This window comes from Falco cherrug, chromosome 5 (assembly GCF_023634085.1).
Source record: "Falco cherrug isolate bFalChe1 chromosome 5, bFalChe1.pri, whole genome shotgun sequence".
Lineage (NCBI taxonomy): Eukaryota > Metazoa > Chordata > Aves > Falconiformes > Falconidae > Falco > Falco cherrug.
Window position 1 is genome coordinate 39965729 of NC_073701.1, and position 24588 is coordinate 39990316.

Below are 24588 nucleotides of genomic sequence, written 5' to 3' on the forward strand. Positions count from 1 at the left end.
TCAGAATGTTATCTGACATCTCTGGATGATATAGTAAAAGAGAATGTTGTTCATAACTCTAGTGCATTTATTGCTTTTAACTAACCAAGGAAGAGAAGGAATTCTCTTACCACGCTTTGATTTCTACCCTCTTGTTTTCTCCTGCAGTGTTGTTTGCTTAACAAGGACAATACTTTTTACGTTGAACTTGTCTCCAGCTTTCTGCACTGGCTCTTTCCACCTGCTGTCCCCAGCTTAGCCTGGTGTGTGGGGTCCCAGAGCTGACAGGTGGGGTGGTACATGCATACATTGCCATCTATTTCTTTCTACAAAGCAGGGTTTCTCCATCAGAGAAAGCTTTTGCTGTTGGGAGGACACATCCTTTGTTTATACAAAGAAACATTTCTGCAAGATGCAGGGTTTGTAGGCTCTTGTGAGTGTAGCTAAATTCGCTTGGACAGGCTGGCAGAGCCCTAATGCTACCTCCAGACACCCTGGAGCACTGGGGATGCCCAGCAGAGTAGGCATTCTCTGCACAGTCTCCACGCTTCATCCCACTCTTTCTTGACATTCGGTTTTATCAGCCAAGGTCAGGCTTTGTTAATTTTTTTACCTGGAGGATTTGTTTTGTTTCTAAAGCATTTCTGCCAGCCCTCATCTACCCCAACCAGTAGTTCTGCCTCTTTGAAGAAAAAAATCCATAGACTTTTGATGGAGAATGAGAGACTTCTGCCACCGTGACTCAGCAGCAATTATACTGCCTTTTATACAGAGTTTATTAGGATGTTCCAGAGAAGGAGCTGTGCAAACCTAATGTGTAAGCTCAGCAATCCCACTGCATCAAGGACTAAGTCATGTTGATTGGGATCTTGGCAGTAGGTCCAGAAACATGTTGAGAATCTGTGTTCGAAAGCAAGGGTCACGGTTCTTCTGACAAAGTGTACCAACTCTTTAAAATCGAGGTTACTGTGTTCTGTGCTTCAGGCTGAAAAGTTTAGTGCCAGATCAATGTGATCACTAATGGGTTCAATAAGGCCCCTGAAAGCTTTAATATTCTGAACAAAATGCACCCTCCCCCCATGTCTGCAATTACTGCCACTGATGGTGATAACACACCCCCTGAACCTAAGTGAAAGCAGCTGAGATGTTTGTGACACTTGGGGCGGACTTCACAGAGGCACTTCAAGCATCGCTTAAAAGAGGTCTTAATGCATTTAATATACTTTGAGGTTACAAAGAGCAGCATTAAATAATCACATAGGGGAGAAAGAAACTTGTTAAAAGCTCCCCAATTTATTAGACACAGCTTGATGTACAGATTCCCATTCTTCTGGGACAGCATGTTGTGCCACTTGATGGAAATCATGAGGAAACAGTTAGATAATGGGCTGGCTAGCAGAAAAAGGGAGGCAACATTTTAAAAACTCTCTTAAGAAAGGAAACAATCAGCTTGATGGACCCAAACCCTTCCCTTAACTTCGTGCCTCTATATCCCGTGAATTCTGGAAGATGGTTTCAGCACATTATACCCCCCAGCTGGGGTTTCTGCCTGGGCCGTTTGTTTGCCCCACTCGGAGCGCAGTGCAGACTGTGCCCACCTCGCCTCTTGCCGGCAGCACCCCGCTGAGGGGCTGCCCCGGGGGAGCCCCAGCTGGCAGCGCCGCCTGCCCTGGGGTGCGTTGGTTTCAGCCCCTCTCTGCCAGGTTTCAGTGGTTTTGGTTTGGTTTTGCTTAAGGGGAAGCTGAGCTAGGGGCTCCCCGTGGATGTCCACACCGGCCGTGAGGGAAATGCAGAGCTCAGAGCAAGTGGGAGCCTGGAGCCCCCTGCTCAGGCATCCCACCCGCAGCGGTCCGGGCCCCTTCTTTCCTACTGAGCTTCCATCTGCCCTAGGCTGGGGTAAAAAGAAGAAAAGGGGGGGGAGGGGGAAGGTAACAGGAGAAGGAGAAGAGAGATGGGAGAGGGAAGAAAAGAGGAACAGGGAAACGGGGAAGAGGAAAAGAAAAGACCGTTAAAAACTGAAAAGAGAGAAAAGGAAAGTGAAAAGAAAGAAAACAGCCAGAAAACGGAAAGAGAGAAGTCAGAAAGGAAAAGGAGGGAAAGAGGAGCGCGGAGGAAGGGAAAAGGAGAAAGAGAAAAAGGCCCTGAAGAAGATGGTTGCGCCAGGCCAACGGCAGCGTCGGGGCAAGCCCTGCCCAGCGCCCGATCTCCCCGCGCCGCCGCCGCCGCCGGCGCACACGGCCCGGGGCGGGGGGCGCGGGGCGGGGGCGCGGGGCGGGGCGGGGCGGTTGCGGAGGGGCGGGCGCGGGGCGGGCCCGCACGCAGGCGCGGTGGGAGCCCGGGGCGCCCCACGCGGGCGCTCCCAGAGCCTCGGCGGCGGCGCCCGGCTCGGCAGCGAGGGGGGCGCGGGCCGGGGCGGGCGGGAGCCGGACCCGCGGCAGCGGCGGCAGCAGCGGCAGCGCCGAGGCGCCGCGGGAGGAGGGCGGCAGCCGCCGCGCCCCGCTCCGCTCTCTCCGCCGCTCGCCCCGCTGCCATGGGGTAGGGGGCGGCGGAGGCGCGGGGGAACGCCGTCAGGCTGCGGCCGCCGGCGGAACGCGGAGCGGCGCCCCGCGGTGCCGGGGGGCGCGGGGGGCAGCCGCGGCGGGGCTGGCGCGGGAGGCCGGGCAGCGGGGGCTGCCCCGGTGCGAGCGCGGCGGCGGCGGCGGCGGCGGCAGGCGGAGCGATGATCGCGGAGTTGTTGAGCAGCGCCCTGGGGCTCGCCCTGTACCTCAACACCCTGGGCGCCGACTTCTGCTACGATGACAGGTAGGGCGGGAGCGGCGGGGCCGGGCGGGGGGCTGCCCACCTGCCGGGAGCGGGGCGGTGGCCGACCCCCTCGGGGTATCCGGGGCGGCGCCGGAGGGTCCCGGCGGCTCCTTGGCACCGGGTGGCCGCCGCGGCGCCGGCCGCTCCCGGGGCTTTGACAGCTTCCACGCGGGCTCGGTCCCCCCCAGCCCTTCCCGGCGGGAAGGGACCCGCTGCCTCAACTTGGCGTGTCCCGGGCTGATCCCAGATGCGCGGTGGCGGCGGCGAGCCCGGCCGCCTCCCGCTCCGCCGGGACCGAGCCCCGTGCGGGAAGTTGCCGTGCGCTGTCGGGCACCTCCGGGTGGCCGCGGGGACCGGAGCTCCGCCGACGGGGAGGGGAGCAGCCGTCGCTGGGCTGGGCTCCCGAGCGGCTCCCTGCCCTCCCGAGCGTACCTGCCTCGGGAAGCTGCCGACGGGCGCTGTTAGCGGTCGGGGAAAATTCCCCTTTGTGCCTTTTCCGGTGACTTAATCGGATCACAATTAAAACAGATGCATAATTAAAATGTATTATGGAGAGCAGCACGGCTGGCTAAACTTATTAACCGTCCTGGAGTGTTTCATGCTCCATTGGAATTAAACCATCCAAAAAGTGAGCACGGATTGACTTTGACAGCTTTTCATCAGTCATCAGCCTCTCGCTCCTCTCTCCGGCGAGCCGCCGGCTGCCCCGGGTGCGGGCGGGCCGCTGCCCGCGGCGCGGCTCCATCTGCCGGGCGGCGCCGGCCTCATCCTCCGGTGGCAGCGGCCGGCCCTGCCGCCTGCGCGGCCCGGCGGGGGGCGGAGGGGTAGGTGACCCTGCGTGCGAGCTGCGGGTCCCCGCTTGGTGGCCGGGCTTCGCCGCAGGAGCAGACTCTCCCAGCGGCTGTCAGGCGGCGTTAGTGCCGGGGGGCGCCCTGCGTGAGCGGGGGGCGGGGGCGCGGCGGGGGGCGGCCGGGGATGTGACCCGAACTTCCCGCTGAACTTCCCGGCGGGCGGATGGGGTGCGAAGGGGTCGGTGATGTCTTGGATCAGGCGTTTGCCTTGGGAAGTAGCCTGGCTGTCCTGCAGGCAGTCAGTTACTCAGCCCGGAATTTGCCTCCCTTAAGCTGTATCACTGTGCACCTGCCGTGTTTAAGGAGCTGTCACCACTTCCAGAACACGCCCCCCTCCTTTTTTTATTTTTTTTATTTTTTTTATTCCCAAGGGCTGCTACTAGTAAACCTATTATACTGGAAGCAAATGCCAAGTGTTAGTCCTGGTCTGGGTCTCCTGCTGGGAACAGTGTCGGCTGCAGAATGTGGAGATCCAGGCTTCAGTCCTTTGGGTCATTTACATGCACTTGAAGCCCTCTGAAACAGTTCAGTGTTCTAAGGTTTCTGTGAGTCTTCCAGTTACCTACAATGATTTTTCTTGAACCTATTTGAACATTTCGCAACTTCATTCACAAAGAGTAAAAGAAAAAAAAAATATGTTGTTACTCTGAAATGTAAGGTCTGAGGTGGATCGATAGAAAGCAGTGAATATTTTGATACACTGACACTGTTTTAAACCCACTTGTTATGGTTAAGAACTGCAGGAGTTGTGGAATATTTACATAATCGTAAGTAGCATATGTTGCAGTATTTAGGCAGAACTGGGTTGTTTAAGGACATGCTTATAAGCCTGTCCTGCAGGCCAGTTCAGAGTGGCTAGGCACAGAAAGCAATCTGAGGTACTACCTGGTGTTACTGATGTGGAAGTTGAGGTTACTTTTGGTTTTTGCCTTCATGTGCTTTAATGCAGTTAGAAAATAGTGATATTTGAGTGTCATCTCAGAAGGGGTAGAGGAGATGGTCGCATGCTCTCTTTGCTAGTACTAATCCCAGACTATTTAAAAAGTGTTCTAAAATACCGCTTTGTTTGTGTGTTTACCTCCCAACTAAACAACGTACTTCTCATCATTGTAGCCAAGATTTAGACATTCACTACAGTGCTCTGAAAGCCAGTTAATGGGATTTCTGTATGCAGGGTCATCTAATTAGGATGTTTTTCAACTGCAGCACTGGAAGGGGCAAGGCAGAAATGGTTGTTGCATGCTAGTAATTGCTGAACTAGAAAGGGTTATCTATTCAAAAAGGCAGGCTCCCAGACCTAAAGTATTCTTTTAACTGTAATCACAGAATCTTGCTGCCCTGCAGGAGCTGGCTTGAAATGTAACACTAGAAAAGGAGGTCGATGCTGGAGCTGCAGGACACAGCCCTCCATGTGGGAGATGGATCATGCTACTAACTTTAAGTGAATCAAGATTGTGCATTTAAGCTTGGAACCTGCAATGTTTTGTTTCAGGAGGGCAGCATATTGCCATAGCTTTTTCTGCTTCCTTTGCCATTATATTGAAATTACATCAGACTGTTCTTTTTTTAATATAGTGATCAAGCTTACTATATAAAGGGTGTGTGTAATTGCTTTCTGTATTTTTTTTATGTAGGTTGGGTAAGATTAAGTGGCATCATAAAAAGTTCTTATAGCAAAATCAATTTCCCAATGGTAAAACTTAATATTTTAGCAGCAGCACGGCACCAAACCAAAGACTGTATGGACAGTGATATAACAAACTTGCTTGTAGTCTGGGCTTTATGACTCTATATCAAAGGATTCAATATTTTATTTCCCACCCTTCACCCAATTAAACTGAAATTGAAGGAACTTAAAGCCTGAGGAAGTTGAGCAAGCAAATGTATACATTCTTACTTTCATCATTAGTCTGCCTAACTTGTTTCTTTCAGGCTTGACAGATACGTGGCACGCACATAGTGCAAACGTAATCTTTTTGATCAATTAGCTTATTGATTACTTTAAGGGAAAGTAACAGCCTCTAAACCCAAGAGCCAGTATAAAGAAGAAATGATACTTCATTTTTATTTTTCTGTAGGCCTAGAAAACACAAGCTTTTGCCACTCTGTTCCCTGCTACTGTAGTTATCACAGGCAGCTGTGATATTTCCTAGTTACACCTGTAGATTATTAGGGGGAAATTCTCCTCCCCAACTCAAAACCTCCTTGTTCATCTAGGAACAAATAAATATATATTTTTACCCTCTTTTTGCTTGTTTTATTTGAAGCTGGTTGTGTCATGCAGAAGCCCAAAAGAAGAGATGAATGTGGGAAGGGGAGGGGGAAATATTCAGGTCTTGGCCTAATGCCACAGTGAGCTTACATTGCTTGTTAATAAAGGTTTATTTATTGCTGAGCAAGATCATCTTGGAACTCATAGCAAGGGGTAGGGAGAAATGCAGTGTCTGTTCCTGTGGATGTATTGAAGGTCTTGCTTGTTGCGCTGTGTTAAATCCAGCTTCTTGCCAGACTAAAGGGGGCTAATCTGCACATGCAGTTTGTGTTTCACGCTAATATCTCCCAGTATGACAGGAGGGAGACCCACTGCGGCAGTTAGGCTTACACATCTGTGTAATTATTTTTCCCTGCCATTTAGCCCCACCAAAAGCAGGCAATTTGACCTGTGAGTACCTTGCATTGAAGTTGTAGTCCTTCATGTGACCTGTGCTAAGAAAGATGGGTCACTGTAGCTCGGGTGTGGAAGATTTAGTGGTCTGTGTATCTGAGGTCATGTGTTACTACAGCGAACATGTCAAAAGCAACTTACCCATTGAGGTGTTCTTTTCTCTTCCCAAGTGTCAGAAGAAAGGTGTATTTTAAGGACAGTATTAGTAGGGATCTTTAACCTTGGGTGATGTATTTTCTCTGTGGCACATGGATAAAATTGGTGCTCTGGAAAATATGTATGGATTTGTTTGTCTCTGTGCAGGACTCTTCTGTGAGATTTAGGAGCACTGACCGGCTTTCTCTAGTTTGTGCTGCGTTATATTTTAGCAGTCCTGAGTGGGGCAGCCTTACTGGTGGTGGAAAATATCCAACAGCCTTGTTGCAAAGTTGCAGGGCAATATTGCAAACTGCATTGAAGAAATCCTGATAAATGCGTTCACCTGGTAGTGTCAGACTTGCATCATTTAAGAATAGGCCGAGCCCATAAACATTTGATGGTACCTCTGTTGGGTCTGCCACATGAGATTTAATCTAGCAAGTGACCCAAATACGTGCACTAGAAGAACAAGTATAAATACACTGGGGAAAATTGCTTGCCATCTGTCTCCTTGTTGTGTGTCTGTATATTTGATTATTAATTTACATCTATGATTTTTATGGCCCCTTTTTGTCATCTCTCTCAATTCTGAGATCCAAGTGCTTTCTTGTACTCCAGTAGCTTTCGGTAGCTCCAGTTTGCAGGTGGCTGCAGTCTTCTGAATTCCAGCAGTGAGGCTGGTGGTGGGGAAGGGTGGGGAGAATGGGGACTTGTATGCTTTCTCTGTAGTGTTTTCCCTTTGTCCCTCCTGTTGTGTCTTCTGTGTGATACTCAAATCACCATAAAGATAATATATATATATGAAACAGGGATTTTAACATGTTGTTAAGGAACAATGTAACTGGGAGAAGATGCCTGAGTGATGGAGGCTGTGTAGTTTTCAGGTACTGTAGCTGAGTATCAACCTAGGGAATCAGTAACTGGTTATCTAATGGGATGAATCTGGCATGATAGCTTTCTATTAATACGATACTGGTTCCATTTTTAAATGCTGAATGTCACCTAAAAATATATTTGTTTTTTGATTTTTAAAAAGCATTTTTGCATAAAAAGTTGTGTTGAATGAAACACTTTAATCAAAATGTGAAATCTTAGTTTCATCAAAATAGTTTTTTTTTGTTTTGGTTTTTTTTTTTTTTTTTGCGGTGGAGATGCTGTAGTAGAGAGATTTTTGGAAGCAAAAAAGAAAACATGTCCCTGCAGGTTTTATTTTAAGATTCTTGTTGCATATATAACGCTAACATAAACCATGTCACTTCTGGTAGCTGGTTGGGAGAATAAATTCATGACTGTTAGCAGACGGAGAGTCTCCCTGAGTCAGTGACGGGATGCGCCTCATTTGCAGGAAGTTCTTCCAGCACACAATGGAGTTACAAATTCAGATGATCCACTTTCTCCAGAGTCTCCCATATGTATTCCAGCTGCACTTCTGAATCCTTTAAGTTTGCCAGAGTGAAAGTTGCTCAGAAGTGTCTCATCTCAATTTGTTAACCATCTGATAGCTGCAAGAGCGATGAATTAGTGCTCCTTTGCCTCCCTCATCTGGAAGTTTGCCTTTCCCTCATTGGCTGCTAGGAATTTTTTTTTTTCTTTCTTTCTGTGAAGTTGACTGAAGCAGACCTTACTGTTTGTTTATGGAATTTCTTTCTTTAGCTGAAATATTTGATGCTGAGCTGTAGATGCAAGTCTGCTGGCAACCTGCAGTGAAAGCTGCTCCAAATATACAGTTGGAGAAACAGACTATATCTGAAGGCGAGATACTTATTCTTAACTGACGTAAAAGTGAATCTGTTCTTTGGGCCAGTGTTTTAGGTTGGATTTTTTTCATCTTTATTTCTAAATATTTTACAGGCTTTACACAGCTCTTGGGCTAATTGTCTTTTTTTTGGGAAAGAAACCTTTTTAAACTGTCCATTTCACTCAGTACTTTTTTCATCACTGATTATTGTCTGAAATGTTTGTTTGAAAGATGGAAGCATTTTATCTGGAGACCCAAACCTTATGCTGAAAGTTCTTTGTTCTCCAATAATTCAGCCCTCAGGTTTTAAACTAATTCTGGAATTTTTCTTGATTGTGGAAGCCTATTGTTTGCCTTTGAGCTTTGGCAACCTTTGAACTCCCTGTGCTTTCCTGCTTGGAATGACTGATCATATAGATTCTCCTTATCTTCCTTTGAAGTGGGAGCTTGTTCTGTGGATAGGTTAAGTCAGGATGGCAGTAAGATTTCATTTCACTTCTGCTAGATCAGGTTCTTAGGTTGTATTCCTGCAGTCTCTGTATAGTCCTTTAGACTTGAGATACTTGTGGTTTTGCTTGCACAGGCAGTCCCTCCCCAGTAGGAGGGAGAGGGTATAAATACTGTAATTCCTTTCCCAGTTTCACCCTCTGCAGAACTCCATACTAAACCGTTTTTCCCTGAAGGGCCAGCCCATTGGAATGAAACTCAAAGAGCCAGAGGAAATTGTTTCTTTGGAATTGCACCCTAAATATCACTTAACATGTCGACTCTACTACTCAGTTTGCTGCTTCAGGACAGTTGAAATATCTCGTGGACCTGTGAATGGCTCATAACAGGCATCTGCAAAGGCAGTGGTATGCCTTTGGCTCTGTTTTTGGAGGATGCTTCAGCCTGGCACAGGGTTGTTTTTGTTCGTATATGACAGCTGATTGTGAAACAAAGAAACATCCTGGATCACTGGGGCAGCAGCTAAGGATCAAGTAATGTGTCAATCTCTGTTTTACTTCAAGGAAAAAATAATCCCAGAAAATCAGACCATTTGAAGCTGATGAAACTTGGCCACCCTGCTTCTGTAATCAGGGGTGGCTAGTCGATGTGCTCTAGTGCTCTGCCACCCCAGCCATTTCTGGCCTTGTTAAGCTTCAAGGGGGGGGGGGAAAGTACAAGTGGCTTCCTTGAATACTAATCCTTGCGTTCCCTAGGACACTGTGAATTACTCTGCTAGTCTTCGTTGTCTTATTGGCTTCATGAGGACATTTTTCAAGAATAGCAGGAGGTTTCAATTGGAGGTAAATAGTACTTATTTACTGTCTTCATATCTCTTTTTTTCCTTCATCTCTTCAACTTTTTAATTGCCGTTTGTTTTATTTGAAATACTATGCTTTCAGCATAAGCCGTTTTGTCTGTAATTCTTTTGATAATTTTTTCCAGTGGTTTATTCAAATGGCCCATATTCATTCTTCAAAAGCTGTTAAAAATCAGGGTAACCTCTAAAAAAACATGTAGGTGTATACCATCGCTACAGTAAATAGGATAGCAGATTTTTATTGTATGTCTAAAACTTGAGACCAAGTCTTTTTTGGCATCTGTCTTCCAGCAGAGAGCTGGACAGGCTTCCCATTAGTCTGCCACAAAGGCTTAATTTATTTGTGGGGGTCACTGCTGACTGCCTTGGAGCACTTCCTTCTCTCCAGGACTTAAGCACATTGGCCTTCACAGTGCTTCTGGTCCCAGCTGGCCCGAGAAGCCAGAGACTGACAGGTAATTGAACGAGGATTTTCCACATGATGGTACAAACCATTACTGCTAGATGACTGAACTGGTCTATGGCATTCCCTATTATTCACCAGCCTGTTAGTAGACCCCCAAAAATCCTGCCCTGCCCTCTGGCCTGTGGTTCAAGGGAGGACAGGTTTTTCTGAACTTAGCATTACTCTAGGCTATTTTGCTGATGAGAGGATTGTATGATTTTAACTCCCATGTGTTTTAGGCGGCTAGTCCAGTATATTAGTTCAGAGGAACAACACAGTAATTGATAGCAGAACTATTGCTGTAAAGTCTCTGCCAGTGTCTGGATGCTATTTTCATGCAGCTTGGTAATTTGCATACTTAAATGTTAAAAAAAGGACCTAAACATTTGAAATAGGGTCATGATTCAGTGACCAAAATTGTCATGGAAACAAACCTGCTCAGCAGCAGCCTAAACCATTCCTAGATCTTTGTCCTGTCTTCTCACCTCTGTGGCTTTTTACATGTAACAAATAATAACTGGTGCTAGACCCACGCTCCAGTGTGCCACATCACCAATCATCGCTGCGGGCTGACCTGCACCCTGTGCTTAGGTACCCTTCTAGTGGGAAACCAGTCTTTGAACCCTCTCAAATACCTTAATGAAAGGCAGATACACAAGTGTTTGTCTGCAGTTCCCAACTTAGAGATAGCATTTCATTTCTGTACGTAGTGTTTCCAGTTGCTTGGCTACTGGCTCTGAGTAAGTGCAACTTTCGTTTTTTAGTTGTTTTTTCTGAGAATTTTCTTTCTTTCTGATGCAAGGGAATGTAGCACAGAGTTGGATGGCTTGCTGTGAATCAGATACTTTTCTTTAGGAGGCAATGCCTGGCTGATAAGTGCATAGGCTCCCAACATCGTGGTGCATCAGGAGTGCCTTTACAGCATCTAGCTGCCAACTTCTATGCAGGAGTATTTCTCAGTCAATGCTGTTTAAAATAGCTCTTAGGTTTTGCTCAGGAACTACTGAAGCTGGTAATGGTTATTTACTTTGGTATTAAAAAACCCAGCACGTATGAGTTCCAGTGTATGAGTAAAGCACTAAGAAATACTCTTCCACTGAAAATAGTCTCCTTAAGTTGATGTTTACAGTGGTTTTAATGTGATAGAATTACTTAGTGGGGAAAAAAACCCCAAGGCACTGGATGTTGTCCATTATAAAGATCTTTAAGAATTAACACTGGTATCAGGAAAATAAACCTGCCTGTACATAGGGGTCAGCCAAGCTCCTTCTTGTGGAGTATCACATTTAAAACTAAACCCCCAAGTCTGCTCAACCAGCACCAAACTGTTCGGTTTTATCAAAGAGCCTAGATATGGCTTCATCCAGGTTCCAATAGGAGCTGTAAGACTTCAGGAGGAGACAAGCACCTGTGTAAAAAAAAAAACAACAACCAACCAAACAAAAAAACCCAACAAAAACAAACAAAACCCAAACCAAACAAAAAAAGAACAATTAAAAAATTAGTGTGCTGAAGTTGCATCTAGAAGGTAGGCAGAGGTGGTCTGCCCTGTCATTTAAACTCTAAATATTCAGTGTGTGGCTGGTCGCTGTTTTGGACCCATGTGTCTGGTGGTGATTCCCGTGCCTGCCTTCCAGCCCTGCGGTGTTTCTCTGGGGTGTGTTTTAGCATGCTGAGACTTCAAGCTGCTGTAAGTAAGGACGTGAGTTGTCCAGTTCTTTATACGTTTGACAGGCATTTAGTAGTCACTTTGAAATGAAAGATGCAGTTTGTTGGATTATAAAGTAATAGGGCAGCATGGGGAGAACTAGAACTCCTAATCCAGAATAAATTTATTTTCTGCAAATGACTAATTTGTTCCAGGTTTCTAACGTGAAACCTTGAAGTGGGAGTTCATTTTGAAAATAGCTGCTTCTGGGACTTTGATGCTGTGTCTTGAAGTGGTGTGTGTGTGTGTATATTGATTTTTGTCATTTACAGAGTGTGTTTTTGGTGATAGGCCTTTCAGAGGGCACTGGAGGATCTTGCTGCCCAATGTGCAAAGCAGTGTAAGTGATACACTTAAAAATCTGCTTTTTAAAGCACATGATGCCTGTGCCTTTATGGGTTGTTTAATACTGTCATTTCTCTTCTGCAGGCTGATCCTGTTGGTGCTTTTAGCCTTTATATGATACTGTAGCACTACAGTAAGGCAGGAATGTTCTTGGTTTTGTTTTTCAGACTGACAACATTCCTGGGTCAGGATCCGTTGTATTTGGCTGGCTCCTTTGTTTGAGTGGACTTGTACTGGGCTACTTTGAGAAGGGTTTTAGGTCCAGTTGGAAATCCAGATGAGATGCCTGCAGTCACCTCTGGCTGTAAGAGTAGCTTACCTAACCCCAAATAACACTGGGGATTTTTCTTACTAATGTGGAGGGAGCACACGCTGCCTTGAGTGTGACTGTGGGTGGAAGAATCCACTTGTAGCTGTTACTCTGTAGGTTATGAGCCTTCTGCTATAGAGTTTGTTCATGCTTCATATACTTTTTAAAAATAGATATTTTTTTCTTTTCAAATAAAAATACATTTGAAGGAACACTGCCTTGTCACATCCTCTCATTTCCAACAGTTATGTGAAAATGAAGGTGCTGTCATGCCTCCTCTTGTGCTTGATGCTGTATTTATTTGATTTGACTGCTTAGCGTGACAACAGTGTTTTAATTATTTTAATAAGAAGATAAAGAAATAAGGCTCAGAAGTGAGGCAGGATCTTAAGAAGCCTTATTCTGTGTGTTATACATCAGTCCTCTAGGTACCACTAAAATAAGAAAAATATTTGTTTCTTCAGTTAAGCCTTTCTGTATTGGCCTGGCTGTCCTTGTTGGTGCCAGAATTTCATCAGTGAATCACCTTGGGCAATTCTCTGAAATGATTTGTGCAGCTTTGTTTGGGAGTTTGGTTTGTGATTCTCTAGCAAGGTCTCGCTCATTCTGCTGTCCTTTCTTTAGACTTCCATGCCTCATCCCAGTTCCCACGCCAAAAAGAAATACCGTATGGTTCTTGGGAAGATACTTCTAGATATGGTATGCATCTATCTGTGCATTTTCTTGCTGCAAAAATCTTGAATTTTAACAAGAATTTCCTTGTAATAAATTCCATGAAGCTTTAGTGTATGTGCTTCATTTTCTTCAAACAATTTCAGTTGTACTTGAGGAAGCTTTTAAAGGGCTTTTTTGGTGAGTTTTTTGGTTTGATTTTTTTTCAGGAGGAAAAGGAGGATTGGTCTTGCAAAATTAATGCTACTTGCAGAAGAAAGCTTTCCTTTTTTAATTTAATTATTTGTAATTAAACTTCTGATCTTTTACATTTTTATAATTAAAGCAGAAGAAAACTTAGGCTTTTCAAAAGCACTTTGATCTGAATTAAGGTTCCAGCGCCAAAAAAATAATTTAAGTGCTGCATGACTGTATAAATAAAACTTGCTGAAATAAAAAGTACTAAGAGAATGATGAAAAAATTTAATCATGTCAAATAGCATTTTTATATGTAGCAGCTTTCATTTTGTAGCACAAACAGTTCTTTATAGCTTCTTTGTAACACCAGTATACTTGAATAAATTTTCTGTTTGTGTGAAAAGACATAGCTGTATGTTCTATTCCATTTCACAGTACATTACTCATCTCTTGTATGTAAATCACTTGGCTTGTTAAAAATGTTAGTATTTTTCTTTAATAAACATCGTATTTCTGCAGAATTCTCAGGATGCACTTTTTTTAGAAGATGAAAGACTTAAGTATGGGGAAAAGCCACAAAGAAAATGGTTTCTCACATTGTTGGCCTCATGCTAAAAAAGCAAACCCCAAGTTGGATCACCCCAGAGTACAGTTGATGCTGCTCTTTGCTGCCAGACATGTTCATGCTCTTCCTGGGCTTTGAAATGACTGCTGAAAGCAGCTCTGCATCAGTGCCGCGTAGCTTCAGCTATCTTTGTGGAGATGGCTGTGGTGGTGTGGCTTCTGGAGTATTGCTGGCAGGTGGAGTCTGAGATGAAAGCCTTCTCCACCTGAATGGGCCTCAGGCTCTGTGCCTGGTTGTGCCCTGAGCCACTGTGCACGTCATTGCATCTCTTACTGCTTCTGCTTCCTCTCTCCCTGTTCCTGCTCGTAATGTGATTGCAAGCTCTTGGCAGCCAAAACAGCATCTTTAAAAGGTCTGTTGCACTGGCTGGTTCAGCGTGGCTCAAGCCTTGATAAAGGCATCTGGCTGTGGGCATCTATTTTGAAAAGGTGGCTTGGGCTTACAGAGGGGAAGTTTAATGACAGTTGCTTTATATACTTTCCCCTTTCCATTGAATTGCTAGATGTCAAGATGCTGCTTAGCTAAAGCACGTTGGCCGTGGTTTCTCTTGTGTGTGATCTCCTGTAGCAGTGTATTTGTTTTTTTAAAAAAAGTGTCACTAATTCGGTTTTGGTTAATGTTGAATGGGTAGGTTTGTATACGTTCAAAGCAGAACCCTGAATTACCCTGATTTATGATGGACTTAGGTACTTGGAGCTTCAAGCCTGGCTGATACAGTGTTAAAAGCAAACGGAAGGATTGAATGTCCAGGGAGCAGGAAACTAGTTGGTCCTCTGGAATTTAGAGCCTGCTTCTGGCACTTGACAAAGAAAATAATGCGAGGATATGAATAAAAAAGTTGATATTTATAAGCAAACAAAACTGATCTGCTGAGAAACAGTAAACCTGTCAGAGATTTCACAGGGAATTCTCCTCTTGGGGACAGTCAGCTCTTTCATTTTTTTTTCTAAATGCTCCAGTTTCAATCAGTGTGCAATCCTTTACAAAACCCATTTAAAGCCACCTCCTTCAGGGGCTGGGAGAGTGTCTGGTGAGGTGAAGAAAGGATCCCACAAAGAAGAAAGTCCTTAAGGAATATTGGCTCTCACCTGGTTGTGTGCTGCATACTTAGTATTTCAAGCCAGCAAATTAGGTATTAATAATTGGTATTTTACTCTTTTGAAAAATGATAAAATACAGATTTTATAGAATATCTGTAACGTTCTATCTATCTGATGTTTAAGACACATGCTCAACCTTTTGTAATTCTGAGCTGCTGGCTTGATGTGTATGGAAATCGGCTAGTTTTGCATGGAAAGAGAAGGTTCACAGCTCTAGATCTTGGTGCTCCTTGGGGATAGTGTTGGAAAAGGGGTCTTGTCTAAGCAGGAAAATTGGATAATACAGGTCTGCAGGTACCATGGTGATGAGTATGATACACATATCTTGAAAGGCTCTGAAGCAGTAGCTTGAAGCAAGGTACCACCCTGTTGTGCACAGTTTTCAGAAATCACATGCTGTGTGTGATATTTAAATCTACCAACTTGGCTCTGTGCTTGGCTTGTTCTGAACGTCTTGCAGACTGAAATTTGTAGAATTTGTTGAGGCTCCCTGTATTGTAGCTTATTATAGTCAAGGAGTTTCAGTTTATGTTTGCACTATGCTAATTCTTAATGATGTGAGAAAGTATATGAGCTTACTTTACAGCTAAAAGGTTTAAAACTCAGTTTCCTACTACTGAATCCTAACATTATAGTATGGTTTTTTTCTGAACAAGTAAAATGGCTCTGAAGTATGAAAATAAAGAATTAAGACAGGTAAATGTAAATACGGAAAAGATTACAGGATTCCAGAGTAGAGAGTGGTTTATTAATGTCTATGCCTCATTTTTTCTGTAAATATTCAAGGAAAAATCTGAATTATGTGGATGAGAATGTTCAGTAATGGGTGGGATTAAAATCGGTTTATTGAAATTTTATTTCCTTCTGGTCTAGTGTATTTAAACAATTCTGCTTAAAAGTTTAAATTGTTCTGGATCTGAGTGTGGGCAAGGGTGTAGTGGCATCTGTTCATTGTGTAGCACAATGGGGGTGATGGTTGAATGTGTTTGCTTGAACAAGGGCACTGAGAGCACTTTATTTTGCGTACCTCTTTCAAGATAAGAAGTGGTGGGGAAACATCTGCGTGTAAGGTATGAAAATGCACATTATATGCTGCTGTACTGCTGAAAAGATACTAGTGAGTGGAGAGTATTTGTTTTCCATCCTCATTTTTTTGTGGACTGAAATCCTATATAAAATGTGTGAGGTAGCAGAGCACAGTCCTGTTAAGGAAGAGCAGATATTGCGATAATTTTTAGCATGAACCTGAAATCGTACAGTTAGTCCTTCGCCAAGAGTAAGTGAGCACACTTGCACAATAAGCTGCTCAAGGTATACTGCTTACCCTGCTGTGTTTGGTATTGTAAAATGCAGAACTCTTCATAACAGGACAGTTGCATTTAATATGCATATTTAATTGTATATATATGTATATAATAACAGACATAATTTTGCATTTTATCTGTTCTTGCAATGTTATCTTGTGTCTGCACCAGCAATGCAGATCAGGGAGGGAGTGAAGGGATGGACCCTGCAATCAGGGAATCTTCCAACAGAGTGATTAAATTAGTATCAAATTATGCCCTTGGGAATTTCTAAGCTCATAAATATAAGCAGTATGGTAATCAGAAAAAGCAAGTTGTTTGTTGTACTCCGAGGGTCTTTATTTCTTTAGTCATTGCTCTGAATTTCAGCAGGAGCTCTTGTACAGCAGGAGCTGGTATGGTTTTACTTTCTGCAGCAGAGGATCTCTGTTGACTTTGCAATTTTGGGGTTTCCTTTTTTTTTTAATTGTTTTTTCCCTGCTGAAGGTTAGAAGTTAGGTACTTGAGTCACCTTGCACTATACATACTAAATAAAACTAAATGAGGAAGCAAGTGCAGAGATTGTATTTCAGCTATTGCTTCAGGAACTGACTAAACCTTGATTTAATTGAATTCAATTTAGATTGGTTGAATATTACTGCTGTTGTAATTAAAGAAAGAAGACTGCAGTTTACTAATCTGTGTTTCTGCATGTCTGTTGTACCTGGCTGAAATCTATTCTTTCTTGAAGCAGAAACGAGCACATGAACTCTCTAGCTAAGCAAAGTCAGTGTTTGTGCCTAGATGATTATGCATTAACTATTTCATGCTTACTGGAATGGAAAGGGTGAACAGATTGGAAAGGATGAATAGCCTGCTTAATAATGTCCAAAAAAAAATGAAAACGACAACCTAATAATATGCTTTAGTGATGATCTGTTTATTGTGTCCTAACTTAGTTAAGGTCAAGATAAAAGTAAATTATTTTGTAGGTCCTACATGCCAGTAAGAGATAAAATGGCAGCATATGCCTTGGCTTTGCAGCTAAGACTTCAGTTTCACAAACACTTGGACATGTGTTCAGCTTTTCAGATGTAAATAGTCCCATTAGATGAAATCTGGGTCCAACTGGAGTCAATGGTAAAACCTGTGGCAATTTAAATAAGGCTAGAATTTCATGAATGAGTTCAGTGAGACTACTTGTATACATAAAGTTGAACACATGGCGAAGTGTTTGCAGGATGGAGGGCCTGCAAGGGTACGAGAATAAGACCCTTGCGAGGCAGTTTGGAGTCTGACCTGTCTTGCCGTTGCACGATGGAGAGCTACGGTGAGGAAGTAGGTGAACCTTTTGGGCATAAACAAACACAGAGTATGTAAAACATCATAAATAACTACAATTCATAAAACGCTTGGTTGGTCCTAAATAATGAAGCAGTGAAAATGTTTATGGGCTGTGCTTGTTCTTGTAATATATTTTTATTTTATATTTTTTGGCACAAACGCATGTAAGGCATTGGTATCATTATTATTTTTTGTTATTCAGAAGAACTTAGTAGTGAGAGATACTTTCTTTTGGAAGGCGGAGGTAAAATAGCAGTTACAGGCCAACCCCCCCTGCCCCCTCAGTCTACTACTCAATCATAGGAGTCACGCAATGTTTGATAATTGTCAACTATTGTAATCATAGTGTATATTAACTACTTAGTTTCATATTACGCCTGGTAAAGAAACACTGTGGGTGTTATCATAACTGTGATGGTTCTCGTCGTCTGAGGCTATCCCCTCCAGATGTTTCACTGGTTTGCAAATTTGATTTGGAGTTGCATGTGCAGCAAAATGACTGTCATGTACACTAGCAGGACTCGGTGTCTCTTTGTGCAGAACATCTTTTCATACACTAGCAGGTATCTGTCTCTCTCTTTGTGCAGAACGTTTTGCAGAGCATAGTTTCATGTTTCTTGGTGAGAAATATTATTTGAACGATTGCCCCCTTAATCCTGTGAGATTTAGCTAAGTGTGGTTTTCCAGGTTTTTGATGGAGTCCTAATTTATGTTTTATAACACATGCAACCAAGCAATTAGCATGAAGTCTTATGGCAGCCTGACAGTCCTTTGTGCCTATGGAAACAGTTACATGATATTGCATGTGCAAATAATATTATCAGATGCCCTTTGTGTGTGCTCGCCTGTTTTACCTGGAGCATATGAAAAAGCCGCAGCCTAATTCTCACTTAAACTCAACCTACTCTATTGTACAATGAACTTGTGTAAAGAGAGAAGCATTGAAGTCTTAATAATACCTACTGCTTGTTCTTTTAAAGACTTCAGTTTGGCATGCTGTTGAGGCTATTTTTTCTTTTGTGCGTGGCTTTAAATGCCAGTGATGGGAGGAACATGACCTCCTCAGTGAAGTTAGATTCAGACTGCAAACTTTCCTTGTCTTTATTCTGTCTCCTTACGGGTGGGTTCAGAACCGTGTCTCCTCTCCAGATTGGCGACTAATATTGCCTGGGTGCTTTGAGAATGAAGGCAAACATACCAGCTCCGTCATCTGCTGGTTGTGCAGTCCAGTTATTGGGGAATAGACAGGGAAGACTTGGCGTAAGTGGTCAAGTAGGAAAAAAAGTAAAGCAGCAAGGCAGTAGGAGGTTCAGCACTGGTACAGATCTCTTCAGCTGTTTCGTGCACAAATGTCTGGGGCAAATGGGTCCTTGCTTCTCACTCAGTGTTTGTAATTTTTAAGGTTTAAGGGGTTTTTGTTTCAGTCTGATAAGATGCTGATGCAGTTCCTTTCACTTGTTACATTATCCCAGGGGGTAGGGAGGGGTACCTTAGGCGGTTTTCAGGAGCACTTGAGAAGGGATTTTCTGCCCCAAGGAGCTCAGGAGTGAAAGGTATGAGAAGAGCAGTGCATGGAAAAGTCAGTGTGTGCATAGTAGTCCTGTGTGTTAGAGACTGTGTTGTGTTTGCAGGTACGAGCACTATCTAAATGTTATGGTGACGGTAAGGAAAGGTTTAGAGAAAGGAGAAGGCAAGACAGAAGACATAATAGAGAAGGGTAAAATGAGATATAGCCCATGATGGTTCTTAGGTGTATGGGATGCAGAGGATCCATACCCAGTACACAAAATGGGAGAAAAATTGCTCTCAGCGTGTGAATGCTGCTACTGCGTTCACTGGAAGAGACATTAGCCCTAGACTTTGGCAGTCTCAACTGTTTCTGTTGTAGCGAGCCAGGCTGGGTCAAACTCCTTAAGCCCAGGAAAGCCTCACTGAAAACAAACCTGAAATCAGTTGCACCATCGGCATGGCCAACGGGTCCGAAAGGGGTAACTGCTGGTAGTGTCAGTGGGGATAAGCAGTCAGTGGTGGTGATCTGGTCAGAGGGTACCTGGGAAGCCTATCCAGGCAGGGCTCTGTGGATTCCACTCCTGCCTTTCACAAATTTTCAGCTTGTTCTTCCAACCTGTTCTCTCCATCTCCCTGGGTGGTTTTCTCCTCATGTTTCCTACAATGGAAAGCTAATAAGACATATACAGAAAACAGGCACTGGAACCAAAGTAGGAAAAATGAGCAATGGCTTAGTTAACAGTGTTAGGCCCATTCAAGGAGAAAGACACCATGTGCACTAAAAAAAGAGATAAATTGTGTGGGAAAGGAAAAGGGATAAAACAATGTGGCTTGAAGACAGGGGCTTAGCTGTTGCTGTGCATAAACTAGATCGCTGCGGGAGCTACAGCTTTGTGGCTGCCTTGTTTGGCTGTTCCTCACACTGAGCCCTAGTTTGGGACAGACGGCGCTATGCGAAGCACTGCTGCTCCAAGCTGGTCCTTGCCAAGGCTGCTGCGTGGCTAAAGAAGCGCTAGATTTTTAACCTAGTCTTGGCTTTAGCAGTTCGGGTGGAAGGCCAAGCTGAAGTATCAGCAGAGACAATACTATTTTTAGGACTGTGTATGTGAAGAAATAGTTGATGATATAAAGCTATAGAAACTCTTGGGAAGTGGCACTGTGCCTTGTGCTTTGAATACTTCACTCTGAAGAAGTTTTCAAATCCTGCTCAACATGAGAACTGACTGTGAGTTTCAAACATAGCTTTGCACAGCATGTGGCATTCATTTATTACCCCATTATTAGATTAAATGTTATGAATTAAACAAGTATTCTTTTCCCTGTGTTTGCTTAGGTTATTGTTATAGAAGACAAGCATACGTCTTTAATTCCGAGTAAATAGGCTTTTCTCTTTTAATTTTGGACGACTTCTTTTCTACCATGCCTTGTCTTAAAGGACAAAGGAAAAGTTAATTTTTACATTAAAGAAGAAATAATTTGTAAAGACTCATTATACTCCCAGGTCACTTGTGGGCCGAAACTGGAAATGTACCCACAACTAACGTATTCTGAGACCAGCTCAATGTGGGCTTTTATTGAAGTGTTTGGTGGATGCTCTCAAGAATGTTGAATGAAGCTTTAAAAGGTTTGCTGCATTTCCCTACATATTGCCTGACTTTTGTTGCTGGCATGAGCTTGGTAGAAATGCATTATTTAATTAGACTGCTATCAATTTATCATGAAAAACAGAATAGCAATAGTTCTCCCCATCCCCACTTGCTGGTTCATACATCTCCCTCTCTCATCCTGTAACAGGAAGAAAATACTCTGAGATTTTTCATGTTAGCGCTTTTTTTTTTTTAATATACCTTTTTCTTAGACAGGAGAAATGCTTTAGAAGTGCTAATGGCTGTGGCCTGTGTTACGGCATTTCTTATAACACATCCATGTTCTGTGCATGGTGAGGTTGGGCTCTGTGTGCAGTGGCGGGACTGGTCTGACAGGGGTGAGAGCAGCCTGCGCACACAGGTGAGCTGGTAACAACTACAGAGAAGGTTGCCTTGCGCCTTGGCAGTACTGCTCTCAGCATAGCTATCCGTCAGGGTGATACTACAAAGCCTATTCAAGTTGTAGGTATATAATGGTAACATTCAGAAGGCAATAATAAGACCTGTTATATGCAAAAGTGAAAAAATATATTGTGAGCATTCAGGGATGCTGATACTTTTCATAGTACGATTTCATTGCTTGCTTTGGTTAACTATGTTAAGTCCATGTGGCAAAAAGGGGATTTTCAAGGGGATTTAATTGGAGTTTTGACAGTCCTGAAAACGAGGGGCAACTGCAATCTCTGTCCAATGTAACAGGACCAAAAGCAGGAAATCATCTAAGGGCTGACATATGGGCAGCACATTCTCTTGAGTTCCTCTGAGGTCTAAATGTACTTGCAGAGTCTGAGCTGAAGCATCATTTTATTTTTGCCTCAATGTTAATCCGAGTTACTTGGATTTAGATATTTCTGGCATATGCTAGAGTTGTGGCTCTGTCTTCAGGGCAGATGTAGCCAGAAAACTGAGATGGAGACCAGTACTGACTTAGTAAATGGCTTATCTGTAATATGGGCGGTTCAAAAGTATCAATTATATCCTTTCTAATTTATTACCATAACATAACATAACTTTTGAAGTAGTCAGATCTTTCTGGAGTTGGGTCTTCACTATCTGAGAGACTATACAAATAGAAACTGTCTCAGTCCTGAAGTGCTTGTTGTTCAGCCCTTTTTTCTGGAACAAAAAAATCCCACCCAAAACCAACATACTTCATATCTACTCCTGCCCATTTTTTGTTTTACTCAGTACGTTTGCTTGTATAAACCTAAACATTGGTATGGCTGTCTTATTTTTTTAAGAACATAAAAATCTTAGAGATTTTGCTTGTGTTTTATTTCTGATTACTTCATGCTGTGGGTATTGATGAGGTAATGGAAATCTGTATCTGGAATGTTGGTGTGGGGCAAACAAATTACATTCAATGTTTTTCATCAACCCTAATTAAAGGAATGACTGTTACAATCAAAATTAATTGCATTTAATAAAGGATTCCTTGCTTTTTTTTGGTAAGATATCCAAATCACACTCTCATAGCTTCCCCTTCGTGTTTCAGAAAGCTGTTGGAAAATTGTATTTTGTTTCTTCAGCATGCTCGTCTCTAGGAGAAAAGGGGATTCAGTACTCTCTGAAGGTAGTTATATTTCTTAAATCACTGAACCAAAATGCAATGGTTAACGCTAATAAATATTTACTTTGGTTTTAAGCTTGGAATGATCAGCAGTGCCACAGGCTAATCTGTGGATTTGCCTGAGATGATGTTGTGAGCCTTCAGAATGATATATTTGAAGTTGCACTCATTTGTTGATTTAGTGAATAAAATTTGCACCTTTAACAAAGACTTGCCTATAGTCTAGGCTAGCTAGATAATTTAATGCATGTTTTGAATTGATATTTTACAAAGTATTTTTTAATTGTGTTAACATTACGTTTTTCTGTGTTGAGTTTTTTCTCTTTTTTTCTCTCTCTTTTTTTTTTTTTTTAAATCTTCAGTCCCGTGCATCTAGTATTAGGAAAATTGTTGTTTTCAATATCAAACAAAACACAAACCCTACCAGGAAAAAATGTTGGGAAAAAAAGCAGTTTCATATCATCACAGACCATGAACTGTGAAAGTGGTGCAAGCTCAACTAATCTTCTTGCATGTCAATATTAAATTTGTTCTGTCTACTGTTGGTTTGTTGGGTTTTTTTGTTGCTGTTTGCTTTGTCTATATCTTATTCTTTTCTGCCTCGCCCTGAGATAGCACCTCCTGTGGGCTGAGGAAAAACCTGCTTGGAGCTGGTGCAGTGCCTTGCAGGAAGATGTATTCACCGATGGGTTGGATTTTTTAAATGTTGTTACATTGTTCTCTGAACCTGATCTTTTTATTTTGTTTTATTATGTCTTGTTGAGTCTCATAATTCATGTAATTAGTATTTGGTAAGGTTGAGTGTCAGGATTTTACGTTGGTGAATGCCGGTAACAATGTCTCTTCTATATATTATGTGAAGTTCTTGCACATCATACCTATGCTTCTTTTACACTAAAAGAGCGTAAGACAGAACAATAATGGGAAGAAATAGCATTTATATAAAATACATGCTATCATTAATTTTGCTTATGAGCTGCAGTACACTCAAAGGATACCTTTGCCAGCAGGGCAAATCTGTGGGCCTTCCTTTTCTCAGGGGTCAGGGCCACCTTTGGATTTGGAGCATCATCACAGCAGCCCTGAGGACAAGCTTGTTTCGTGAGAGCAGTTGCTGCAGGGTGGGCACGATGCCTCTCTGAGGGCCCCTGGCTTTTCCTCCTCTGGCTGCTTTGCTCAGATAATCCTGCAGCAGCTGTCGGAGTTTACCTTTGATTCCTCTGGCTTCAGCAAAGCTGCAGGAACACTAGAAACCTGGCCCTGACCCCTGCTGAGCTGATAGCGATAAGAGCAACATCATCCCCAGTGAAACCTATGTGCCTTTTAAACTAAGTGAACGCTAGGGATTTGTTTTCCAAGGATGAGTGACAGGCACTCCTTTCCCTTGCGCTGCTGGACCCAGTGATGCCAGCTGCATGTACCCCATCCTCAGTGTCCCCATGGGTGGGGTGTGGATTAGTGATGCGCTGTCAGCAGTTCTGTGTCATTGCATTCCTTCTTGGGAGAGCTGGAAGGAGGAAAGTGGGTGTTTGTAGATCAGATTATGCTCAAATTTGATTGGAACCTGTGTTGTGATCTACTGTAAAAAGTGGTGTTCGTGGATCTCTGTGGGGGAGATGGGGGCTAGTCAGCAACAAGATCAAAAACACAGAGCTGCCAAGTTGGTCGTGTGTTATTTGGGGCTGTTTTATCAAGCCCAGTGGAACAAACATCCTTTATTTTAGATGGCGTCTCACTGTCCTTGAAGTAAATATGTCTCTTAACTTTTCTTCTTTTTAGATTCGGCATGGATTTGCAAACTACCAGTGCTTAGGAAGGTTGCTCTGCAGTTGATTCAGTTCTTTTCCTATAAAGCAACCCCAATAACTGCTTTGGAAATGGTTTAGTGTAGAATCTGCAATGTGAGGAGGTTGGTAGTGGGAAGGGTAAGGGTCATTTCAGGTGATTAAATCATTCCCTAAACAGTGATAGAAAGTTTGAACATATACAGCTTGAAGTAACTGCCTCTACTTTATACATGTACCTGATTATCTGTTACAATAATTCGTTTTCCTAAAGGTAAAAAAAAATAATGTTCTAATTCTAAATTTATTTGGATTACTTTTTATTAGCCCAGTCTACTTTTGTTTTAACATCATGTTCAACTCATGTTTCAAATCAGGTTTCAACATTTGAACCTGGTGCGTGAGACCTTTTGAAGTGTATAGGTATTGCTGATTTGCCTTCCTAGAGCTTCCTTGTCACTGTTTAATAATAATGTTTTGTAATGCCTGGAAACATAGAAAGGTGATACAAAGGTTATCTCTTATTATTTCAACCTACAAACACTGTTCTTTGAGAAGCTGAACGTTGCAATAACCCCCCCCCCACCCTAC

The 24588-nt window shown here is 43.2% G+C and overlaps 1 protein-coding gene across 2 annotated transcripts in view; it reads left to right on the forward strand.

The window, feature by feature from the left end:
* The first annotated feature begins 2318 nt into the window (after positions 1 to 2318).
* Positions 2319 to 24588, forward strand: part of TMTC2 (transmembrane O-mannosyltransferase targeting cadherins 2) — a 254213-nt gene continuing 231943 nt past the window's right edge. Inside the window, exon 1 of one of the 2 annotated variants that reach the window (XM_055712368.1) lies at positions 2319 to 2781. In XM_055712368.1, coding sequence (XP_055568343.1) covers positions 2699 to 2781 — 83 coding nt within the window. In that variant the 5' untranslated portion in view covers positions 2319 to 2698. The remainder of the gene's footprint in view (positions 2782 to 24588) is intronic. The other variant, XM_055712369.1, reaches the window with a different exon arrangement.